The sequence below is a fragment of the Aquarana catesbeiana genome, linkage group LG12 (assembly GCF_042186555.1).
Source record: "Aquarana catesbeiana isolate 2022-GZ linkage group LG12, ASM4218655v1, whole genome shotgun sequence".
NCBI lineage: Eukaryota > Metazoa > Chordata > Amphibia > Anura > Ranidae > Aquarana > Aquarana catesbeiana.
Genome location: NC_133335.1, coordinates 224,926,596 through 224,951,436, shown reverse-complemented (window position 1 = coordinate 224,951,436; position 24,841 = coordinate 224,926,596). Strand labels below are relative to the sequence as shown.

At 44.2% G+C, this 24,841-nt stretch overlaps 1 protein-coding gene across 3 annotated transcripts in view; it reads right to left on the bottom strand.

Moving 5' to 3' along the window:
• The window catches only part of GAS7 (growth arrest specific 7), a 156,173-nt gene that overhangs the window by 69,241 nt on the left and 62,091 nt on the right, over positions 1-24,841 (bottom strand). For all 3 annotated transcript variants that reach the window (XM_073606787.1, XM_073606786.1, XM_073606785.1), the window contains exons 3-4: positions 17,544-17,621; positions 10,117-10,202 (exon numbers count right to left, since the gene is read on the bottom strand). In XM_073606787.1, the coding sequence (XP_073462888.1) occupies positions 10,117-10,202; positions 17,544-17,621 (164 nt within the window). The remainder of the gene's footprint in view (positions 1-10,116; positions 10,203-17,543; positions 17,622-24,841) is intronic.

Here is a 24,841-nt window from a genome sequence, read left to right as displayed (position 1 = left end):
CGCTGTGCAGAGAACACGGAGCCAGTCAGATCAGTCCCTGCACCAGAGGAGCTTACACTCTAATGTCCCATCGTAGGTACACACCATCATGATTTTAAGACACTTATACAATATAGCTCTGACATAAACTGTAGTGATGTGCAGAAAACACTGAGCCAATCAAATCAAGTCTTTGCACCAGAGGAGCTTACGCTCTAATGTCCCCACCACAGGTCACACACTATTATTATTATTATACCACAGTTCTATAGCACTGACATATACTGTAGTGCTGTACAGAGAACACTGAGTCAGCCACATCAGTCTCTGTGCCAGAGGAGCTTACACTCTAATGTCGCCACCACAGTCACACGCTATTATTAATATATATTGATATAGCTCTGACATATACTGTAGTGCTGTACAGAGAACACCGAGCCAGAAGAGCTTACACTCTAATGTCCCCACCCCAGGTACACACCATCATGATTATAAGACATTTATACAGTATAGCTCTGACATATACTGTAGTGCTGTGCAAAGAACACTGAGCCAATGAAATCAAGTCTCTGCACCAGAGGAGCTTACACCACCACAGTCGCACTCTATTATTTTTATTATGCCACAGTTCTATAGCACTGACATATACTGTAGAGCTGTACAGAGAACACTGAGTCAGCCACATCAGTCTCTGTGCCAGAGGAGCTTACACTCTAATGTCCCCACCACAGTCACACATTATTAATAATATATATTTATATAGTGCTGACATATTCTGTAGTGCTGTACAGGGAACACTTATCCAATTTTATCACTCTCCGCACCAGAGAAGCTTACACTCTAATCTCTCCACCACAGGTACACACTATTATTATTATAACACACTTCTATAGCTCTGACATGTACTGTAACGCTGTGCAGAGAACACAGAGCCAGTCACATCGGTCTCTGTGCCAGAGGAGCTAACACTCTAATGTTCCCACCCATAGGCATGCACAGCCTATTACATTAGGATGTGCACTCCAAAGCGCAAACACACATGCCTTACTCTGCAGCCTCAGCTTTACTGGACAGTGAATGAATTTGAAGTGCTCTGTGCTATGTGACTTCCTGTTTATTTACAAACAGAAACATAGTAAACCCAGTTTACTATGCTTCAGTTATGAATGAACACAGTGAGTGAGTGTGTTCACTGTGTTCATTTATAAAAGAAAGGGGCCAGTAAATTACATATTGACTAGCCCTTTCCCCCACTCTCCATCCTGAAACATCCCCCGCAGCAGATGAGGGGAGTGGAGATAAAAGGAGTTGAAGCCAGCAGCACGGCGGAGGGAGGCAATACTGGGGGAAGCCTGGTGGGTAGTAGGGGCAATCGGCATCACACAGAGAGATTAGGGTGTGCCCATGTACACTTGACACACCCCCTGCGCACACCTATGTCCCCACCACAGTCACAAACTATTATCATATATTTATATAGCTCTGACATATTCTGCAGTGCTGTAAAGGGAATGCCGAGCCAACTTTATCACTCTCCGCACCAGAAAAGCTTACACTTTAAACTCTCCACCACAGGTACACACTATTATTATAACACACTCCTATAGCTCTGACATATACTGTAGCGATGTGCAGAGACTACTACTGAGCCAATGAAATCAAGTCTCTGCACCAGAGGAGCTTACATTCTAATGTCCCCACCACAGTCACACACTAATATTATTATAATACACTTCTATAGCGCTGACATATACTGTAGTGCTGTACAGAGAACACTAAGCCAGGTACATCAGTCTCTCCACCAGGTGGTGCTGTTCTGCAAGATGCTACTGGCTCACTCTGCTTTTTCTGGGAGAAACATTAATCCTGGGCCTGTCCCTGCAGGTTTCTACCCCAACTACCATGCAGCGGGTGGGGGAAGACGAATGTGGAGGCCCTCCAGAGGCATTGAGGCCTACACCATGTGCTCAAGCTGCAATGGATCCTGGGCTTGTCCCTATGCAAGGGGAGTCCTTACTAGCCTTCCAGAATAGAGTGGTGAATATACATTGTCGTATTATTAAGGAGGAACAGAAGCTTGCTGTCCTGAAAGCAGATTTCAGGAAAAAGAAATCTCTGCACAGCCTCTCTGAAGGAAAGCAGCAGTGTGTTCAGAGAAAAGTATGAGAATGAAGAGAGATTCCAACAGATGAAGGAGAGTGCCTGTGTGAGTACCAGCCAGAGGGTGGTTGCCAGAGCAGCGGGGACAGTATGGATGGGGGGCAAGGAAATGGCTTCACATGGTGGCCCGAGTACTACCCCTGTCTCAGGATCTGTCGTGCCTGAGTCAGTATCTGCCCCCATCCCTCCCCAGCAGCCTGGGTCATCTCAGGAGGAGGTTGAAGAAAATGGCGAATTGCTGCAGACCATTACAGAAATCCTGCAATCAGCAGGGAATGCAGGAGGAGATGACATGTATCCAGACAGAGAAGTTTCTGCTGGCTGCGAGGAGTCCCACATGGACATTAAGACTGCAGAGCAGGAATGCCATATAAACGCTGAAACAGCTGGTATTTTTTCTAAACTGAGGACATTACTTGATAATGGGACTGCTTGTAATTATGGTACTTCTGGGACTATGGTGAGCAGGACTGCTGTGCTGGAGGGGAGGAGGGAGGATCAGGTGTTGGTTAATTTGCCAAGCCTAATTTCAGAGGTTCCTATGCAGCCAGTTAATGTGTCATCTGTTCCAGTTAGGAACTATGCTAAGGCTGTGTCAGGACAATACCATGCTGCTGGTGGAAGGGAGCCAGTTGTGGGACTTTGATCTAACGCACCTTCTTCCATTAAAACGCAGGAATGTGGTACAGCTCAGGTGGGAAGGAGGAGGTATTCCACCTATCAAGAGGGTGGTTGTGGATAGGATCCTAGCCATGGGATTTAAGGCGGAGGATATTTATGCTTTTATCAGTCCGGCAGGTTACTATGAATATGATTTGTCATTTATGCATCCAGAATCACTGGATCTGTTTTGGGAGTGGTATAAGCATAGATTTAGAGGCCAGCCAGACTGGAAGGGGCTTGTCCCCAAGGTAATCTCACGACAGCCCTGGATAAAGAATGTGACTATCCTGACAAGGAATGAGTTTATACTCCCCCAAGGATTTATGGGTCTGGTTGAGGAGGTTTGGTAATACTTTTTATGCCCCCTAAAAAAGATTATGGACAATAGAGGAATCTGGACGGGTGGGTGGTCGGTGTCAATGAGGTTTAGAATGTGGTCCAGCTTTTGCCTTTCTCTGCCTTTATTGGTAGAGATAGGATTACCGTCTTCTACCCTGGTCAACCTAAGCTGTGCCATAAATGTGGAGTCAAGGGTTATTTCTCCTCTTCCTGTCCAGAACAGAAGTGCTCTTTGTATCAGGAACTGGGGCAACTGGCGAGGGACTGTAAGATCATTAAAATGTAACTTGTGTGATAAAATTGATCACCCTTATAGCCAGTGCCCTGAGACTTTGCACAATAAGCCTGAGTTAGTAGAGGAATTCTTCCATCTGGATAGAGAAGAGTCTGGGTTGGCGGAGGTTGTGTCAGGGGATCCTAGTGTCTCTGTCCCGTCAGAATCTGTTTCTGTGAGGCCGTCTGTGGTGTCAGTGTCCCCCCAATATGTGGTTCCCCAGTCAGTGTCAGAAAGTGTGGTTGTCAAGTCTGTGTTTGCACCTGTTGTTTATCCTAAAGTAGTGGAGGGCGATGGACCAGCGTGTATGGTTGTGCCAACCCATCTTCCTCGGCGTGGTAGAAGTGTGGCTGGAGGTCAGCAGACACCGAGGGGTGGAGTGGGTGATGGATTGAATGATAGTTGGGGGGGGGGGGGGTGGTAAAGGAATGAGAGTGGCTGGTGCAGAATACAAGATGAATGATGTGGAAGTCGGGGTGAAAGATATGGAAGTTGGGGATAATAATGTGGGGAAAGGGGTGAAAGATGTGGAAGTCGGATTGAATGATGTGGAAGATGGGGTGAATGATGTGGGGAGAGGGGTTAATGGGGAGGTTGGAATCGGTGAGGGTGGAAGAATCAAATACGTTTGAGGTGTATTCTGAAGTGGGGGGTGAGGGTTCATCTGCTGAGAAGTCCAAAACTTCTATGGAGGAAGAATCGCAGAGGATATTAAAACGTGTAGGGTCTCCGAGTAGGGAGGGGGGTGAGCAAGCTAAGAAGCGTGTATCTAAAGCATCCTGATGGCGGTTAAATCTCAAAATGTTTCTTAGCCTGGATTGTGTTTGAGTTGAGGTTCGGGGTTTGTAGTCTCTTTTTTGTTGTCATTTAAATAGGTTTCTTTCTATGTTATCTTGGCTGTAAGCTGCTTTCTTTACCTGCTGATGTAAGCATGTTTGTTTTTTATTTAGTTATTATTATATTATTATTGTTTAGTTATTATTCATTTTTTGTTTCCATTAATAAGTTGCATGTTTGTATAATTTTTAAATAAACAAAATTTACCCTCTAATCTCCCCACCACATGTACACATTATTAACCACTAGCCAACGAGCTCACGCAGATTAACTGCGGCAGGCCGGCTCTCCTGTGTGAATCAACGTACCTGTATGTCGGTCCGTGCGAGGAGTATAGCAGGCGCGCGCCGCGGGAGCGTGCCCGCGGGTCCCGCAGACTCGATGTCAGCCGGCGAACCACGATCGCGGTGAAGAGAGGCAGAACGGGGAACTGCCTATGTAAACAAGGCGATTCCCCGTTCTGCCTAGTGACATGTCAGAGATCTTCTAATCCCAGTGATCGGGAACAGTGATCTCTGTCATGTCCCAGTGAGCCCATCCCCCCTACAGTTGGAACACACCTAGGGAACACACTTAACCTCTTGATCGCCCCCTACTGTTAACCCCTTCCCTGCCAGTGTCATTTTTACACTGATCAGTGCATTTTTATAGCACTGATCAATGTAATAATGTCACTGGTCCCCAAATAGTGTCATTTGGGGTCAGATTTGTCCGCTGCAATGTCGCATTCCCGCCAAAAACCACAGAATGCCGCCATTGCCAGTAAAAACAATAAAAAATTAAAGTCCCTAAATCTATCCAATAGATTTTAGATGCGATAACTTTTGCGCAAACCAATCAATATACGCCTATTGCGATTTTTTTTTTTTACCAAAAATATGTAGAAGAATATATATCGGCCTAAACTGATGAATACATTTTTTTAATATTTTTTTTTTTGGATATGTATTATAGCAGAAAGTAAAAAAATTTTTTTTTTTTTAAATGCTGGTCTTCTTTTGTTTATATTGCAAAAAATAAAAACCGCAGAGGTGATCAAATACCACCAACAGAAAGCTCTATTTGTGGGTAAAAAAGGATGTCAATTTTGCTTGGGTACAGCGTCGCGCGACCGCGCAATTGTCAGTTAAAGCGGCGCAGTGCCGTATCGCAAAAAATGGCCTGGTCAGGAAGGGGGCAAATCCTTCCGGGGCTGAAGTGGTTAATATATATTTATATAGCTCTGACATATTCTGTAGTGCTGTACAGGGAACGCTGACCCAACTTCATCACTCTCCGCATCAGAGACGCTTACACTCTAATCTCTCCACCACAGGTACTATTATTAATATTATAACACACTTCTATAGTCCTGACTTATACTGTAGTGCTGTACAGAGAACACTGAGCCAGTCACATTAGTTTCTGCACCAGAAGAGCTTACACTCTAATGCCCCCACCATAGTCACACACTATTATTATTATACATTTATATAGCTCTGACATATTCTGTGAAGCTGTAAAGTGAACACTGAGCCAGAAGCTTCTGTCACCCTAAGGAGACCTTTAAAGATAACCATACCCTTAACCACTTACCGACCGACCACTGTATATATACGTCATCAGTTTGAAGGTGGATATCTCGGTAACGGCAGCAGCTGCTGCCACAACCGAGGTATCCATCTTTAGGGCCGGCGGTTCTGTTTACGATAATGGTGGTCTCTGCAGCGGATTTGCGAGATCACCGTTATCGGCGGCGGGAGAGGTGCCCTCCCACCGCTCCCTTCGCCGCACAGGAGCCGTCGGTATCGGAGGAGGCGATCGGGACCTGTCATGTCTGTGGTATGGAGATGAGTGAGGCTAAGATGGCCCCCACCCGTCTCCATACCATAGGAGGGCGGAAGCGACGTCATAACGTCAGCTCCGCCCATACGTCTTAAAGGCACATTTTTTTGTTGTCATTTTTTCAAATGACAAATTTTTTTTTTTAATTGCATTTAAGTCCAAATATGAGATCTGAGGATTTTTTGACCCCAGGTCTCATATTTAAAAGGACCTGTCATGCTTTTTTCTATTACAAGGGATGTTTATATTCCTTGTAATAGGAATAAAAGTGATCCAATTTTTTTTTTTTTTTTAAACAGTGAAAAAATAAATAAAGTAAAATAAATAAGAAAAAAAAAAGTTTAAAGCGCTCCGTCCCGACGAGCTCGCGCGCAGAAGCGAACGCATTTGTGAGTAGCGCCCGCATATGTAAACGGTGGTCAAACCACACATGTGAGGTATCGCCGCGATCGGTAGAGCGAGAGCAATAATTCTAGCCCTAGATCTCCTCTGTAACTCAAAACATGCAACCTGTAGAATTTTTTAAACATCGCCATTGGAGATTTTTAAGGGTAAAAGTTTGATGCCATTGCACGAGCGGGCGCAATTTTGAAGCGTGACATGTTGGGTATCAATTTACTTGGCGTAACGTTATCTTTCACAATATAAAAAAAAATTGGGCTAACTTTACTGTTGTCTTTATTTTTTTATTCAAAAAAGTGATTTTTTTCCAAAAAAAAAGTGCACTTATAAGACCGCTGCGCAAATACGGTGCGAAAAAAAGTATTGCAATGACCGCCATTTTTATTCTCTAGGGTGTTAGAAAAAAAACAATATATAATGTTTGGGTGTTCTAAGTAATTTTCTAGCAAAAAAACCTGTTTAAAACATGTAAACACCTAAAATCCAAAACGAGGCTGGTCCTTAAGTGGTAAGTCATCTTCATTTCACCTTTCCCATTGACTCCAATGTATTTCCCTAAGATGATGATGTCTCCATATCACTCATCTTTAATCATGATGTAATGATGTAACAACGTGGGGGCGAGCGGGGGTGAGAAACAAAGCTTGTGAGGGTGTCAGGCAGTGTATATTAGCTTCTCTCTCATTGCAAATAAAGAAGCCAATAATGTAAAGTGGATCTATGTAGGGCTATCAGCGGTCTTCATGTAGCAATTTCTTCCTCTTCAATGGAGATCATTTCCAGTCTGAGCGAGAAATCGAATGGCTCTTTCAGTCCCCTCTGATCAATAATTAGCTATCAGTCTAATCAGGTAAAATCCATACACCCCACCTGCTCCACCCTGACAAATAACTAGGATGCTGACAAGACCCGGTGCAAACTTCCACACATTCAATAATATTCAATTATTCAACAATCCTTCATTACAAAAGATTCCCATCATCCCCTGAACACTAGCAGAAATACTGTATCAGGCTGTCAATAGAAGAGTCTCCACTGACAGCCAAAATGATGATAGTGGGGGGGTGGAAAAAACAAAACGAGAGAAACAAACACCCATCTACAGTCTTTTCCCATCTGTAGCTCTTTCAGTCAGGGCCGGGACAAGGGGTGGGCAGGAGGGGTGGCTGCCCTGGGCACTGTGGTATCATGTGAGGTGGGGGGGTCACCACAAGGAGGATGGGGGGAGGGGATTTGTGTTGGGAGGGGGAATTTGGGGGGCGGCAGGGGATAAGAATTGTTCTAGTAGGGGAAATTTGGGGAGGTGAGCTAGCAGTGGTGATTTGATGGGATTTATGTTGGGGGGGGGAGATTTGTGCAAGGATGGGGGATTTCGGGGGGTTTGTGCTAGAAACCGTAATATGGTGATGATGGTGGTTGTGGGGGGGGGGGGGGGTATGGGGAATTTGTGCTAGGGGGGAATATTTTTTTGGGGGGGGATTTGTACTGGCAGGGATGATTGGGGCTAGTGCTAGGATGGGGGATTAGAGAAAATTTGTGCTGGGAGGGGGGCGAGGATTTCTGCTCAGAGGGGAAATTTGGAGGGGGGGGGGGGGGCAGAGGATTTGTACTAGGAGGGGGATCTTGTTTTGGGGGGGTGGATATGTGAAGGGGGTATATGGGGAATGAGTTGATTTGAGCTGGGGGGTTGGGGAGGCTGCCTGCTGGGAAGGGGATCTCAGCAGGGGGGCAGATATGTACTGGGATGGGAAGAGGGGACATTTATGTTTAGGGAGTTAGCATGCAGTTTAGTGCTCGTTTTTTTTTTGGGGGGGGGGGGGGATTTTTGCTGACATATAAAGCTCATATATCTTGGGGGGGGGGGGGCACAATTGGCCAATTTTTAAGAAAATCGTAAGAATTTTAAAAGCCGAATTTTGTTGTCTTTTTGGGATATAACAGATTTTTTTTTTTTGCATGGCTCATTTTTTACACACATACTATTTTAATATAGATTCGAGGATTCTTCTTTTGGTGGATATTTGTATATTAGATATTCTATAAGGCAACCCTAATGTAATAAGACCAATGCCCAGTTAGAGATAAAAAATGGAGGACCCCTTTAGGATAAAAGTTCACATTCCTCTAACCAAACATCTATCGATACAACATGGACAATGATACAATGTATACACAATGTAATCTTAATAATTATAAAATCAAAATTCCTCCATATAGAAATGCATTTTAAAGTGAAAAAGTTTCCAGGCTAATTCTGGTCTGCCATATGTCCTCTAATTCTACCACAAAGATATCGGTAAAACAGATGTAAAAAAAACAAAACAAAAAAAAAAAACAATTGTGACATAATTACAAAAATTCACACGATTCCATTCCTATATTTACTGTATATCACTCAGAATTATCAGCAGATCAAGATCTAATGAGGTATGGAGAAGAGAAACAATGACTCCTCTCCTGAAATACTCTGCTCTGCTGGAAGACTCTGCTCCTTCCTCTTTAACTCTCCTCTCCTGAAATACTCTGCTCTGTGGGAGGACTCTGCTCCTTCCTCTACCCAACTCTCCTCTCCTGAAATACTCTGCACTGCTAGAGGACTCTGTTCCTTCCTCTATAACTCTCCTCTCCTAAAATACTCTGCTCTGTGGGAGGACTCTGCTCCTTCCTCTACCCAAATCTCCTCTCCTGAAATACTCTGCACTGCTGGAGGACTCTGCTCCTTCTTCTTTAACTCTCCTCTCCTGAAATACTCTGCTCTGTGGGAGGACTCTTCTCCTTCCTCTACCCAACTCCCCTCTCCTGAAATACTCTGCACTGCTTGGGGACTCTGCTCCTTCCTCTATAACTCTCCTCTCCTGAAATACTCTGCTCTGCGGGAGGACTCTGCTCCTTCCTTTATAACTCTCCTCTCATGAAATACTCTGCTCTGCGGGAGGACTCTGCTCCTTGCTCTATAACTCTCCTCTCCTGAAATACTCTGCTCTGCTAGAGGACTCTGCTCCTTCCTCTACCCAACTCTCCTCTCCTGAAATACTCTGCACTGCTGGAGGACTCTGCTCCTTCCTCTTTAACTCTCCTCTCCTGAAATACTCTTCACTGCTAGAGGACTCTGCTCCTTCCTCTATAACTCTCCTCTCCTGAACTCCTTCCCCCCTCATCATTTAGCTAAATTATAACCCTGATCCTAGTCACCAGGGCAAATGTCAGAAAACCAATATGGCGGCAGGCAATCTGTATTTTTGTGTTGGGAGTATATAATTTACAGATTGATGGGCGATATGTCTTTGTTGATTGAGTTGATGGTTGTATTGTACTTTTAACTCTTTGTGGGAGTGGATATAGGGTACTAATGTACCCCTGTACTCTTTCCTCTGGGTGAGTAAAACTTCTCATCTCCTCCCATAAAGGGGACTCCTAGATCCCACCATATGTCCCCCCCCCCCCCCCCCTACAATTAACATCATTTGGTGGCTCATGGAGATCTGGAAAAGGTCCTTGTCCCTCAACATTGGGATAGGAGTACTTTGCAAGGGGTGGGGTGAGGCCACAAAAACATTATACACAGAATGTGGCACAGTTCTAATTCACAGGGATTTTCCACATTTGTCATCTAAGATGACATAAGAGCCAACACTCACCTGCGGTTCCCCGCTGGGTTTCCGGACGCTGATGTGCACCGAGTCTGGATGATGTAAAGGGGAACCCGACGAGTGGAATCCATTAACTGCAATGGCAAAAAAAACACAAAAAACAAAAAGTCATGTAAGAAACCAGTCGAGACCCTGTGGGAGCAATCAAGTCCCTTCTTACAAGGGCAGTCCATCCAAGTGTTGTTTAAGTTACAAGTGGAGTCTGGTGGGTTCAGTTTGATAATAGCACAAATAGTATACAGGACTGACAACACTGCATACAGTATAATGGACTGACAATAGTACATGTGGTATACAGGACTTACAATAGTACATACGGTATGTGTCACCCCTTACCTAGCCTCCGTCTTATCCCCTTAACGCTCAATGTAACCCTGGACCCAGATGGTAAGCCTAACCCCAAACCTAATTCTAAGACACCTTCCTAGTCGGTACTGCTATCTAACTCGGCAAGAGCCATAATCTGAAATCTAAAATTAAGCTGGCCATACACCAGTAAAATTTCATTCAAGAATTTCCATTGTCAGAATGCTTGTTTGATTCTCTAATGGTTAGTGGGGACAAAACAACATTTATTTTCAAGCAGTGTAAAAGGAAATATTTCTCAAAGGGACTGAATTCAAACTGTAGGTTCATTGGAAAGCTGGTTGAAATTGGGCAAAACTCGAGATGTTTGTCCAGCATAGCCTTAAACCCAACTCCTAAAATTGGAAATTTAACGTCAATATTTAGCCAAACTGCCACCCCTTACACAACCTCCATCCTATCCTTCAAATTTTCAATGTAACTCTTGACCCTGATGTAGGCCTAAGCCCAAACCTGATCCCGAACTCCTTTCCCAGTCCTTGCTGCTGTCCTGACCTCTAATCTGATAAAAGCCATAATCGGAGTTCCACAATTAAGCTGGTCTTACGCCAGTAGAATTTTATTCAAAAACGTATGTTTTCGGAATGGCAATTCGATGATCCAATGGTTAGTGGGTTCAAATCAATGTTCATTTTCAACCATTGTGATGGGAAAATTCAAAAGGCGCACAATGGAAAGTTTTTCTCGCACAAACTAAATTCTAACTGATCTGTAGGTTTCCTCATCCTCACTTGCTTTTGCAATGGTGCCCCTTTCCCAGTCCTTACTGCTATCCTGACCTCTAACCCAACAAGTATTCTGAGATCCAAAATTAGGCTGGCTGTACACCAGTAGCATTCCATTCAAGAATTTTCATTTTTAGAATATTTGTTTGACTGTCCAATGGTTAGTGGGGACAAAACAACATCTATGTTCAAATATAGTGGAAGAAAATATTTCTCAAAGAGACTGAATTCAAACTGATCTGTAGGTTCATTGAAAGTTGAAATTGGCCATAATTGGAGATGTGTGGCCACCATAACCTTAAACCCAACTCCTAAAATTAAGCATTTAACATCAATACTTAGCCTAGCTCTGAGTGTCACCCCTTACACAGCCTCCATCTTATCCTTCAAGCCCTCAATGTAACCATTGACCCTAATGTAGGCCTAATGTAGGCCTAACCTCTCCTTTTCCAGACCTTACTGCTATCCTGACCTCTAACCTGACAAGAGCCTTAATCTGAGATCCAAAATTAGGCTGACCATAAAAATTTAATTCAAGAATTTTCATTTTCAGAATGTTTGTTTGATTATCCAACGGTTAGTGGGGACAAAGCAAACTTTATTTTCAAGCAGAGTGACAAGAAAGCTTGAAAGAAGAGGATGGAAAATATTTATCGAAGGGACTAAATTCAAAGTGATCTGTAGGTTCAATGGGAAGCTGGTTGAAATTGGCCAAAACTGGCGATGTGTGGCCAGCATAGCCTTAAACCCGACTCTTAAAATTTAGTATTAAATGTCAATACTTAGCCTAACTTCCACCCCTTACCCAGCCTCCATCCTCTCCTTCAAACCCTCAATGTAACCCTTGACCCTGATGTAAGCCTCACACAAAACCTGATCCTGAGTTCCTTTGCCAGTTATTAATGCTGTCCTAACCCCTAACCTGATAAGAGACATAATTTGAGATCCACAATTAAGCTGGTTTTACACCAGTAGAATTTCATTCAAAAAAGTTTGTTTTTGGAATGTTAATTTGATTATCCAATGGGTAAGCCGGCAATAGACGGTTCAAATCTCGGCCGGTTCAGCAGGGATTGGCTGAGATTCAAACCATTTATGGGCAGGTTGAATGTACCCAAGCTGATCGCTTGATCAACTTGGGTACAACCAGCCTATCCAATTTTACATGTGATTAGCAATAATCACTATGTTCTCCTGGTGGGGAAGGCTGCCCCCCCCCCAGGGAGAACACAATGGCTCAGTGAGAGGGATTCCACCACCAACACTGACTGTTGATGGGGGAACCAAGCCATTTTCTTTCCTGCAACCTGTCTATGGCCGGCTTTAGTGGGTTCAAATCAACATTCATTTTTGACCATTGTGATGGGAAAATTCATAGGAGTAAGATGGAAAGTTTTTCTTGAACAAATAAAATTCTAACTGATTTGTAGGTTTCTTCATTTTTTTTTTTTTGCAATGAAAACCTGGTTGAAACTGGCTAAACAAGCTGATGTATGGCCAGCATAGCCCCCAACCCAACTCATAAAAGTGAGCATTCAACATCAATATTTAGCCTGAGTTTCATCCTTACCCAGCCTCCATCCTTACCTTTGAACCATCAATGTAACCCCTGACCCTCGTGTAAGCCAAACCCCAAACCTGATCTTGACCCCCTTTCCCAATCCTTACCACTGTCCTGACCTCTAATCCAACAAGAGGTAATATCTGAGTTCCAAAATAAAGGTGGCCATACATCAGTAGAATTTAATTCCAAAGTTTTTTTTCCCGCAATGTTCATTCCATCCAGTGGTTAGTGGGGTCAAATCAATGTTTATTTTTTGTAGTGTAGTGATGAGAAAATTCGAAGAAGCAGTATGGAAAATTCTTCTTGCATGAACCAAATTTACATGGTGAATGTGGTTTTTGTTTGGGAAAACTCATACATATTGTAATAAACCCTGTTTAATAGATCTGGGATTCCATTAGAAGGTCTAGACCAGGGGTGTCCAACCCACAACCCAAGATGGCTATGAATGCGGCCCAACCCAAAATCGTAAACCTACTAAAAATCTTTTGGGGGGGGGGGATTTTTTTTATAAAAACACGTTCACGCTTAGCAAACACGTGGCCAAACAAAGAATTGACAGGGTCTCTTTACTGGACTTTTCAAAATTTTATCTTCCCAAAGAAAAATATCTCACTCTTCACAATCACGCCTTATTCATGTCATCAGTTACCTACACTATAATGTATTGTCAAAAGTATTGGGACGCCTGCCTTTACATGCACATGAACTTTAATGGCATCCCAGTCTTAGTCCGTAGGGTTCAATATTGAGTTGGCCCACCCTTTGCAGCTATAACAGCTTCAACTCTTCTGGGAAGGCCGTCCACAAGGTTTAGGAGTGTGTCTATGGGAATGTTTGACCATTCTTCCAGAAGCACATTTGTGAGGTCAGGCACTGATGTTGGACGAGAAGGCCTGGCTCTCAGCCTCTGCTCTAATTCATCCCAAAGGTGTTCTATTGGGTTGAGGTTAGGACTCTGTGCAGGCCAGTCAAGTTCCTCCACCCCAAACTCGCTCATTCATGTCTTTATGGACCTTGCTTTGTGCACTGGTCCAAATCATTTGGTGGAGGGGGGATTATGGTGTGGGGTTCTTTTTCAGGGGTTGGGTTTGGCCCCTTAGTTTCAGTGAAGGGAACTCTTATGGCGTCAGCATACCAAGACATTTTGGACAATTTCATACTCCCAAATTTGTGGGAACAGTTGGGGATGGCCCCTTCCGTTTCGAACATGACTGCACACCAGTGCACAAAGCAAGGTCCATAAAGACATGGATGAGCAAGTTTGAGGTGGAGAAACTTGACTGGCCTGCAGAGTTGAAGCCATTAAAGCTGCAAAGGGTCAACTCAATATTGAACCTTACGGACTTATGCCCCATACACACGGTCGGATTTTCCGACGGAAAATGTGTGATAGGACCTTGTTGTCGGAAATTCCGACCGTGTGTAGGCTCCATCACACATTTTCCATCGGATTTTCCGACACACAAAGTTTGAGAGCAGGATATAAAATTTTCCGACAACAAAATCCGTTGTCGGAAATTCCGATCGTGTGTACACAAATCCGACGGACAAAGTGCTACGCATGCTCAGAATAAATAAAGAGATGAAAGCTATTGGCCACTGCCCCGTTTATTGTCCCGACGTACGTGTTTTACGTCACCGCGTTTAGAACGATCGGATTTTCCGACAACTTTGTGTGACCGTGTGTATGCAAGACAAGTTTGAGCCAACATCCGTCTGAAAAAATCCTAGGATTTTGTTGTCGGAATGTCCGAACAAAGTCCGACCGTGTGTACGGGGCATAAGACTGGGATGCTATTAAAGTTTATGTGCGTGTAAAGGCAGGTGTCACAATATTTTTGACAATATAATGTACTGTATATTTATGAGCAACAAGAAAAAATAAAATTAGGATGATAAAAAGTGGATCTAATCCGCCATATGATCAATACTGATTGGGTAGCCTGTTTAAACTTGCTGATTTGTACACACTTTTTTGAGATTTTTAGTTTTTGTTGCTTATTATTGCTTTAGTGTATAGATTTAGTGCAGTAAAGAAATGTTCTATATTCGAGACACGTGATCACGTTCTTCTCTACCCTGACTCCGGTCAGTGAATGATTCCTGGACTGAAATGCAAGATGACACTGCGAGCAATTAGTGCCATTCAAGGCATGGTGGAGTCAGTCGGTAAGTGTCCACACTTCCGCCATTTTTTCACTGTAAGAATCCAAAAGAAGCTCCTTGCTTCTTCTGCGAATTCCACAGCGTAACGGGATTACAGGAGGTGATCCCATTATACGCTGCGCAGCAGGAGACGCGCGGTGGTATAAATAAACCACATGACAGCGCCTCTTCATGCTGCATCGATTCGATTTCCTTTCCCCGGCTCTGAAACCCCAAACACGACGGCAGGGCATCCTTCACCCAGCGACGACTCGCTGTTTCTCCTACCGCCCGCGCCACAATTATTTATTTCCAGATTCCCCTGCAAAAAACACCAAATTTTTCTTTTCAGCGCGGATTATCTCTCATTCGTTTACCAAGTGAAATTTAAAAAATAAGTCATCAGTTTTCGAAGGGCTTTTAAAGCACGTTCAGTGCGGCTCTGTTGCCGTGGCAACTGGCTCCGTGTCTTCCAGGCGCTGCAGTGGAAGACGCTGGAACGCAATGGAAGAGAAATTGAGTGGAATAAAATAGACATTGTACACAAATAGGAAGGGGAGGGCGTTATGTGTGTTTATGGAGTCACCGTTCCGCTTTGAATTCGATGATATCAGCTGTGGCTCGCCGTCCTGCTTCAGAGAAGGGAATAGGAGGGAACAGGCTCTCGCCTCAGGGGCGAAACGTAGAAAAGCTGCACGGTGTATAGATGATATTATCGCCGTGATGATAATCTGTGCGCAGGCTGAGATCTAACAGACGGTATATGATATATCGCCAACAGGAGGGGGAGATACGTTCATATTGCTTTCTGTCTGCGCAGATATCACTGGTTTAAAGGAAACCTGTCACCAGAGAAATAAGCAGGCTGCCATTGGTGACCTACTCCTGAAAATACTATCTTCTTGCCTGCTGTGTTAATTCTCTAGTTTGGAACACATCCTGCTTCGAGCACCACCACATTTGGGGGTCCTTGGTATGCCACCCCAAAACCTTCCAGAGGGGTTTCCACTTGAGGGTTCAGGAGGATGGAAGGATTGCAGAGTCCCACCAAGGAGTCAAGGGGAATGAAAAGATTGAGGAGTCCCATCTGAGACTTGCAGTGAATGGAAGGTTTGCAGAGTCCAACGTTAAAACTGGGGATGGTGTAAGGTTCACAAATTCCCACCTGAGAGTAGATTAGGGACAGGGGGACTCTGATGTGAAGGGGCAATCCCATTTTAGAATAGGGTGCCTCAAGATAACATACTTACAAAGGATGCCATGATTGAAAAAAGATTGAGGAACACCTAGTCTAGGAAATCAGTTGATGGAGTCCCACCTGGGGGCTAAGGAGGGTGGAAAGTTTGCAGAGTCCCACCTGGGAGTTAGAGAAGGCGGAAGGTTCGCAGGGTCCCACCAGAGAGTTGGGGAGGGTGGAAAGTCTATGGAGTCTCGCTTGTGAATCAGGGAGTGTGGAAGATTAGCACAGGAGAGTCAGAGACAGTGGAAAGTTTGCGGAATCCTGCCCAAGATGCAGGGAGGATGTAAGGTTCATGGAGTTCCACTTGAGAGTCAGGGAGGGTGAAGGGTTAGCAAATTCCCATCTGAGAGTTGAGGAGGGTGGAAGGTTTGTGGATTCCCACTGGAAAGCCAGGGAGGGTGGAGAGATTGCACATTCCCACCTCAGAGTCAGGGAAGGTTGAAGGTTTGTGGAGTTACACCTAAGAGTCAAGGAGAGTGGAAGGTTTGCGGAATCCAACCTAATGCGGGCCATACATGAGCAGAATTCCAAAGATATCTTTATTTTTTTTGAAAATCAGAAAATTTGTGCATTTTGTGATCTGATGGTGCCACCCATTGAATTAGAAATTTGACCAACCGAGCTTCAATTTCACCACATGTTGCAACAGAAAAGAATTTTTGTGACCGGGATTCTTCTCCTTTTCCGGGAATATTCTTTTCTTGTGCATTTCTTTTTCAATTATATTTCTTGCTCAATTCTGCCATCATTGATTAGAAAAATGTTAATTTTTCAAATGATTTTCATCATGCCTGATCACTCACATTCGATGGTCACACAAAACTCAGCCGTTGCTGCAGCCCACTAATGGTGCGAAATTCGAACGAAAATTCTTAAGTATGATTTTTGAAAGAAAATTCTTTCAGAATTCGACCCATGTATGGATGGCTTAAGAGTCAGGGAGGGTGAAAGGTTCGCAGATTCCCAACTGAGAATCAGAGTGGATGGGAGGTTTGCCGAGTCCCACCGAAGAGTTAGGGAAGGTCCGCAGATTCCAAACAGAGTCTGGGTGGGTGAAAGGTTTGCTGAGTCCCACCTCAGAATTGGGGCGGGTGAAAGGTTTGCTGAGTCCCACCAAAGATTTGGGGAGAGTGGAATGTTTGCAGAGTCCCACCGAAGAGTTGGGGAGGGTGGAAGGTTTGCTGTGTCCCACCGAAGAGCTTGCTGAGTCCCACCGAAGAGTTGGGGAGGGTGGAAGGTTTGCTGTGTCCCACCGAAGAGTTGGGGATGGTGGAAGGTTCATAAAGTTCCATCAGAGAGTCAGGGAGGGTGAAAAGTTCACAGAGGCCAACCAGAGAGTTGTGAAGGATGGAAGATTCGAGGAGTGCCTCACCTGCAGGAAGTGACGTCTTTTTCACTAATGGGCTCTTCAGGCTGACAGGTGAGCTGTTTGGTCTCTCCCATGTTGTTTCTTTAAAAAAAAAAAAAGATTCAATTAGACATTTTTCACACAGCAAATCAACACTTAATTCTTAATTCCTAAATTGTCTGGACACATCCTGCAGTCATACATAATATATCACTACAAATTTTATGGTGATCTTTGAAGCTCATTATCCTCTATCTGCACTTTGCAACTCAAGATCAATCAAGATCAATCACAGATTGCCAACATTAAGCTCACCAATGACATCAGTAGCAATTGACTAACTGCAAAGTGCCACAATTATCAACTGAAGTATAATTTACCAGTCAATCAATCCCAACCGCAGGAATCTGCTATCAATTATGCAGAAAATGAAATCCTGTTTACACCTGGTTGCTCCTTTTTACTTTTGCTAATACATTTTTCATTATTGATCCAGACAGGAGAGACAGGTTCTCTATGTCAGTGGTTCTCAACCCTGTCCTCAAGTACCCACAACAGGTCATGTTTGCAGGTTTTCCTTTATCTTGCACAGGTGCTTTAAATCAGAGTCAATGGTTTGGTGTTTTGGACAGCTATTTTATCTAAGAGAAATTCCCAAAACATGGCCTGTTGGAGTTACTTGAGGACAGGGTTGAGAACCACTGCTCTATGTGACCTGATCCCAGTTTTTTACATCTGAAGGCTGCATCATTCTCACTATTTTCAACCCTCAGGTGAAAAAAAGGCTCATCTGACTGATTGGAAATCGATTCCACAATGCACAGCAGGTGGGGCGCCAGAATCTTTATTCACAAACACTGAGCGCTCATCAAACATAACCTCTGCAGACGCAGAAGGCATATTATGGATTTCCAGGAGCATTCAGCTGAAAGGACAGAACAAGGTTCAACGTCTGATCACATCAATCTCAAGACAGATTCAGGATGACCAGATAGCACATTCCTAGCTCCAAATCTGGCCAAGCTCCACTGCCCTCTTCCCTCCCCAGTGTCATTCTTTCCTCTCCATGTATCCCTCTTTCTCCCTCAATGTCCCCCTTACCTATCCAAGTATTCTTCCTCACCCAGGTATCCCTCTTTCCACTCCAAGTATCCCCCTTTTTTCCTCAGGTATCCGTCTTACCTCTCCAGCGTCCTTTCCCCTTCATGTATTCTTCTATCTCTAAGTATTCCTCTTCCCTATCCAAGCAGCCTTCTTCCATGTCCAGGTATCCCTCATCCCTCTTGAAATACCCCCCTTCCTTCCTCAGGTATCCTCCTCAAGTATCCCTTTTTCCTTCAATGTCCCCGTTACCTATCCAAGTATTCTTCTTCCTTGCTCAGCTATCACTCTTCCCTCTCCAAGTATTCCCCTTCTTTCCTCAGGTATCCTTCTTACCTCTGTAGTGTCCTCCTTCCCTCTTCATGTATCTTCCTTCTCTCTCTAAGTATCCCTTTTCCCTATCCAAATATCGTTCTTCCATGTCCAGGTATCCTTCTTTCCTCCCCAAGTAATCCTCTTCCCTCTCCAGGTGTCCCTCATCCCTCTCCTAATACCCCTCTTCCTTCCTCAGGTATCCCTCTTCCCTCCCTAATGTCCTTCTTTTCTCTCCATGCATCCTTCTTCTCTCTGGGTATCATTCTACCCTCCAAAGGAGTCTCTCTCTCCCACGAGGGTTCCCCTTCACTCTAAAAGTACTCCCCTTCCCTCCCCAGGTATCAAGGTTTCTTTTTTCAGGTGCCCTCCCTAGGTTTCCTTTTATCTTACCCCAGTTGTCATTTCCTCCCCACTTGTTCTGCTTTACTTTCTCTTGGTCTTTCCCTTTCCCTCCCCAGGTGTCCCACTTCCATTGGCCCTATCTCAAATAAGAGCATAGCCCTGACCTCACATAGCCCTCGTAGAGCCTTCACATAGACCTCACATAGCCCTTACACAGTGCTCACATAGCCTTCACACAGCCATTGCACCTATCCACACAGACTTCACACAACCTTCTTACAGAGCTCACACAGTCCTCATGACCTGACACAACCTTCATACCGCCCTCACACAGACCTTACACAGCCCTCATGACCTCACACAACCTTCTTACAGTCCTCATGCAGACCTCACACAACCTTCATACAGCCCTCATACAGACCTTACACAGCCCTCATAACCTCACACAACCTTCTTACAGAGCTCACACAGCCCTTATGCAGACCTCACACAACCTTCATACAGCTGTCACGACCTCACACAACCTTCTTACAGACCTCACACAACCTTCATACAGACCTCACACAGACCTCACACAGACCTTAGGGATCCTTCTTATAACCCTTATACGACCTTCACATAGCCCTCATCCAGGCCTCACACAACCTTCACACAGACCTTGCACAGCCCTCATGACCTCACATAGACCTTACAGATCCCTCACACAACCTTCACATAGCCCTCAGACAACCTACACACAGCCCACGTGACCTCACATAGACCTTACAGATCCTTCACACAACCTTCACATAGCGTTCACACAGACTTTGCACAGCCTTCAGCTCTCTTGAGTAAGTTAGAGAGCTGAGGACTATAAATCAGGAACTGATAAACAGAGGAACTGGAAAGAGCTTCATTCTTTCTTGGAGCACTCTCTCTTTGTTTTTTTCATAGCAATCCTTCCATCAATATAAACAAAGCACTGACACGCCGCCTTCATATCCTGTTTAGACATAAATTAATAATGTTGTTTTGATGCGACTCTGCCTTTCACACAAAGGCGGTCAAAAAATTAGATAAGCTTGTTGATCTGCCGCTTATGGATCCTTTGTGCTGAAATGTGATAACAGAGCAAAAAAAAAAAAAAAAAAGATTCTAGTCTCCAAAACAATGACTCTTGAGGCATTTGGGAGTCGATTAGTATATACGGCTACTGTCACTGCCTAACGCACGTTTGAGAATTTATTAATCCCGTATGTGCCCCGACCCCCAAACCCCCACTTTCCCAGCCCAGGTTCCTTGAAGCATGAAAGTGATAAATGGGTTTTATTAGCGCTGGATTCACACTGATGTTTGCTTTTATTTAACACATAAGACTGTAAAAGCCAAATGTTTGCTTCAAGATGAAACGCCTGGCTGTTCACCGCCATCCGGAATGTGGCCAGGGCATACCGCTGCTTATTTACACCGTGTGCATGCTTTTATTTTCTAAGTACTCCACAGCAAATATTTATTTTGTTTTCCGATAACATTCAAAAAACAGCTATGTGAAGCTTCGGGAATGGAAAGTACAGGTCCCGCATCTCCCAGCAGGGGGACACCAGAGGGGGGATATAGTAGGCGAAGGACCTGCAGGGTTTGCTGAGGCCTAAATGCTGTTGGCCCCAATTAAATTTTGACTTGTTGCAGCACAAAGTGAAATGAACACTTCTAAGTGATTGATCGTTCTGAGCTTTTCAGCTCAATACACAGAGCCTGGGCTTAGAGGGCTCTCAGGAATGCCAAGTTCCTCAATATAAACGTACACCTCAAGGCTTTCAAAATTATTTGGCATGGGAAGAGGGTGAAAATACAACCAACGAACCCTTCATGGTAGAACAGATTTCTATGGGATCAAGAGAAAGAGTATGCAAAGTGCACCATGGAGCCCCATTTACTGACAGTCTTGGTGAAAAGTTGGCTGTTCCTAAAGGACATGGTTTACGATGATCTTCTGACATCAGCCCATGGCAGCTCTTGGAATCTGGTCACAAAAGCCCACAAAGGAATTTGATCCCCTATACAGTTATTTCTCTGCCAGATGCTGTGATTGGAGGTCTGAACAAGGAGTTGGTAGCATGTGTCTTTGACTGAGGGTCTCACTCTGATCAGTGTCTGAATGCTAAAGCATCTCCACTGATGGCCTCAAGCCCAACATACCTTCTAAGTACTGACCCGGACTAGCAAATGGCCACCTGCCCCCAGCCCAGACCTCCCATGGCCTGCAGTCACTGTTCTTTCTAAAATACTTGTTCCATACTCTCCTACCCAGCTAGGTCCTTAATGTTTTTACAAGTCTGCAATCTTGTGGCTCACACATCTGGAGCCCAACCCCAATAGCAATTCACATGCAAGTAACTTAATGGGAGAGACTTCTACTTTCCTGTACCAAGATGGCAGAACTTCTCTCAGAATTTTGGTGCCTATTAGGAGGTGTGCAGGACACTTGAAAATGTCCTTAATGATAAGTGTATTTCCCCAATATTTGTGTTGTGGTCAGGGGACAGTTTGAAAACATGGTTCAGTACTCTGAGGTTCTCACCCATGCAGGGTAAGGGGTTCCGGGGTATCCTGGTTGGAAATGGTGCCAGAGGAGCTAAAGGGATCACAGTCACTGCCAGGTCTATAACCCAACTGAAGCCATGTTCACAATTCCTCAACACCACACAATAATGACTGCGGTATGCAATGGTGAAACCCAGTACAAGACTGTTATGAGCCTCAAATGGACGTCAATTTGTAACAAGAGATGGCTCAATAATGTTATAGAAGTGTGAAATTTACATCTACAAATCTGTGGACCATATTGGCGGCTCTTGTGCATATTTTTAGGTTTGTGAACTTTTTAAATTTTTCTCTTCTTAGCCATGAATGTGTTTGTGGACCGTCAATCTAAACCAGTGGTCTCCAAATTGCTGCCCGGGGTCCAGGTGTGGCCCTTTGTTTGTCTTCATCCGGCCCTCGGTGCACTATTCTTCCAGCAGACACCAATGATGGGACACCATCACTGACAGCATCAATGGGACACTATTCCTCCAACTGACCACAGTCCGGCCTGCCCAAAGCCTGAAGGACAGTGAACTGGACCTTTGCTTAGAGAGTTTGGAGACCCCTGATCTAAACTAAAAAAAAAAATAAATCATGGACTATCGGGGTAAACATCATTCAGTTTCAAGAATTCCTCGCTGGTATTGAGACAAATGTTTCAACACTGGACATTCAGCGCTGATTGCAGTTCTTAAGGAAGCATAAAATTCTTGCAAAGTGAGTTTAAATCTTCACTCTGTGTCGTTCAAGTTCATAAGGCCTGACAGATACTCAATGTAATTGCCCAACCAGGCAAACCATGCTGGAGGACTTTACATCAAAATAAATTAGTGTACAGCAACGAAATGTCAAGATGGCGTTCATTACGTTGAGTTTCAAAGAATGGAGGTTAAAGAAGAAGAAATAGTTTCACTTTTACTCTGAGTTATTGGCCCTAATTCCACAACAAAGTGGATTTCATTCAAAAACGAGGTTGTCATTACAGAGGACTGCGGACAGATAATTGACTTTGTTCTAGACTGTGCCGCAAAGTCTGATAAGATGAAACGTGCAAAAATAAAGTAGGAGCCAATCGCAGGTTTTAATCAGCTGAAGCTAATCAGCACCGGCTAACGAGCACAAGTTTAATCACTTCCAACATTCCTTCACAGGTGCAAAACGCAGTTGGAAACAATTACTCATTTCCTCCTGCGAGATGCAATTCGGAGATTTATGTATTCAACGGTTGCAGCATAAAATCAATGTTTATTGGAGGAGGATTATGACGAAGAACACTATCGCAGTATATGGTTTAACTCCTTTGGACTAAAGTATGTCTTCAGAAAATATTTGATGTACCCTCAAGGAGATGTCAACTGGTCAAAAAAACATAGAAGGGAACAACTAGTTCCACCAATGGGGGACTTTAAAGGCTCCATACCTGAGGCACCAACAATATTGGTGCCTTGGGTACAGAGCCTTTAAAGAACCCCATTGGTGAAGCTAGTTACCGTACTTCCATTCCATGTTTTGGATAGTTGTTTTGAGCTGTAGAACTGTACAAGTTATTTCCACATAAGATGATCAGTTGTTTTTTTCATTTTTAATACCAACTGGTCAAATACCAGCTTTAAAGCAGAGTTCCACCGACATATTAAAAAAAAAATTCTAAAGGCATCTGTTAAGATGATCTTAATGCAATGCTGCAATCACTATTCTTACTAATAGCGCCGCCATATTTGTTATTATTTTTTTAAAACTAACCTCATATTTCCCTGTCTTTCGCTGTTCCACCTTGCTTGTGAGCATATGAAGCCCACAAGCATATACTTCCGGGTTTCGGTGCTGCTGAATAACCAGCATGCACCGCCCGTTCTCGCGCACGAGCAGTAAGCTCATTTAGCAGCGCAGGAAACTTCTCAGGTTGCCATCACAACGGGCAGCAGCAGCAGAAGTGCCCGCCCCGTTGTGATGGCAACCATGATAAGCCTATCAAATACCGGGATTCTAGCCCTTGGCGCTGCCTAGTGATTCCTGGGAAATGATGACACATATCTCCCAGGAGCACTAGCGAACACAGGCGCCGAGGGAAGTGACGTCAGGCGCCGTGGAGAGGAAGGGAGCAGATTACAAGAGACTCCATAGCAACAAACATGAACAAGTATGTAAAAAAATAAATATATATTTTCAAATGTTTTTTTCCAGTTAATTAATATACAGTTAATTTTGTGGGTGGAACTCCGCATTAAGCTTTAACCTATTTCAGACACATTGGTTTCCTGGGCCCTGGGATATGTCCAGACCCAACTTAACTCTCTTCCTGAGTGTTACCTGACCAGAGGTGGCAGCTCCTAGTTGGTACTGGAAGATCAGTGTTAAGGCAGTGGGTCATACATTGAGAATCAGCACACTTCAGAGTCTTCAGAGCTTAGACCACCCTTATAATACTGTGAGCTTTCAGGGCCACATACTGACACCAATGATGGGGCACTGTGCCACCCACTGACACCAATAATGGGGCACTGTGCCTCCCACTGACACCAATGATAGGGCACTGTTCCTTCCACTGATGCCAATGATGGGGCACTAATATTCCCCCAAAACCAATCATGGCATTGTTTACTTCCACTGATGGCAGGACATTTATATCTCCCACTGGTAACAGTCTGGCCCCACTAAAGTTTGAAGTAAACTGGCCCTTTGTTTAAAGCTTGGAGACCCCTGTACTAGAGCAGCCTTTCTGAAACTTCTTTAAGAACACCTAAAATAATTAGGCGTTACCTTTAATGAACCTTTGCTTAAACCAATTCATCAGAGGTTTGTGGGAAGAATGCTCCTTACACTGGGGGTCAATGGGAAGAATGCAACCCTATACAGTGGTGGCCAGAATGCTACCCTTACAGACAGCTAAAAAAGATAGTTGGCGTCTTGCTACTGGCCCTGCCAAATTGCACTGGTCCAAAAAACTATGCAGGCACCACCAAATAGGAGGTCAATCAGCCACAGCTTAAGGAACCCCT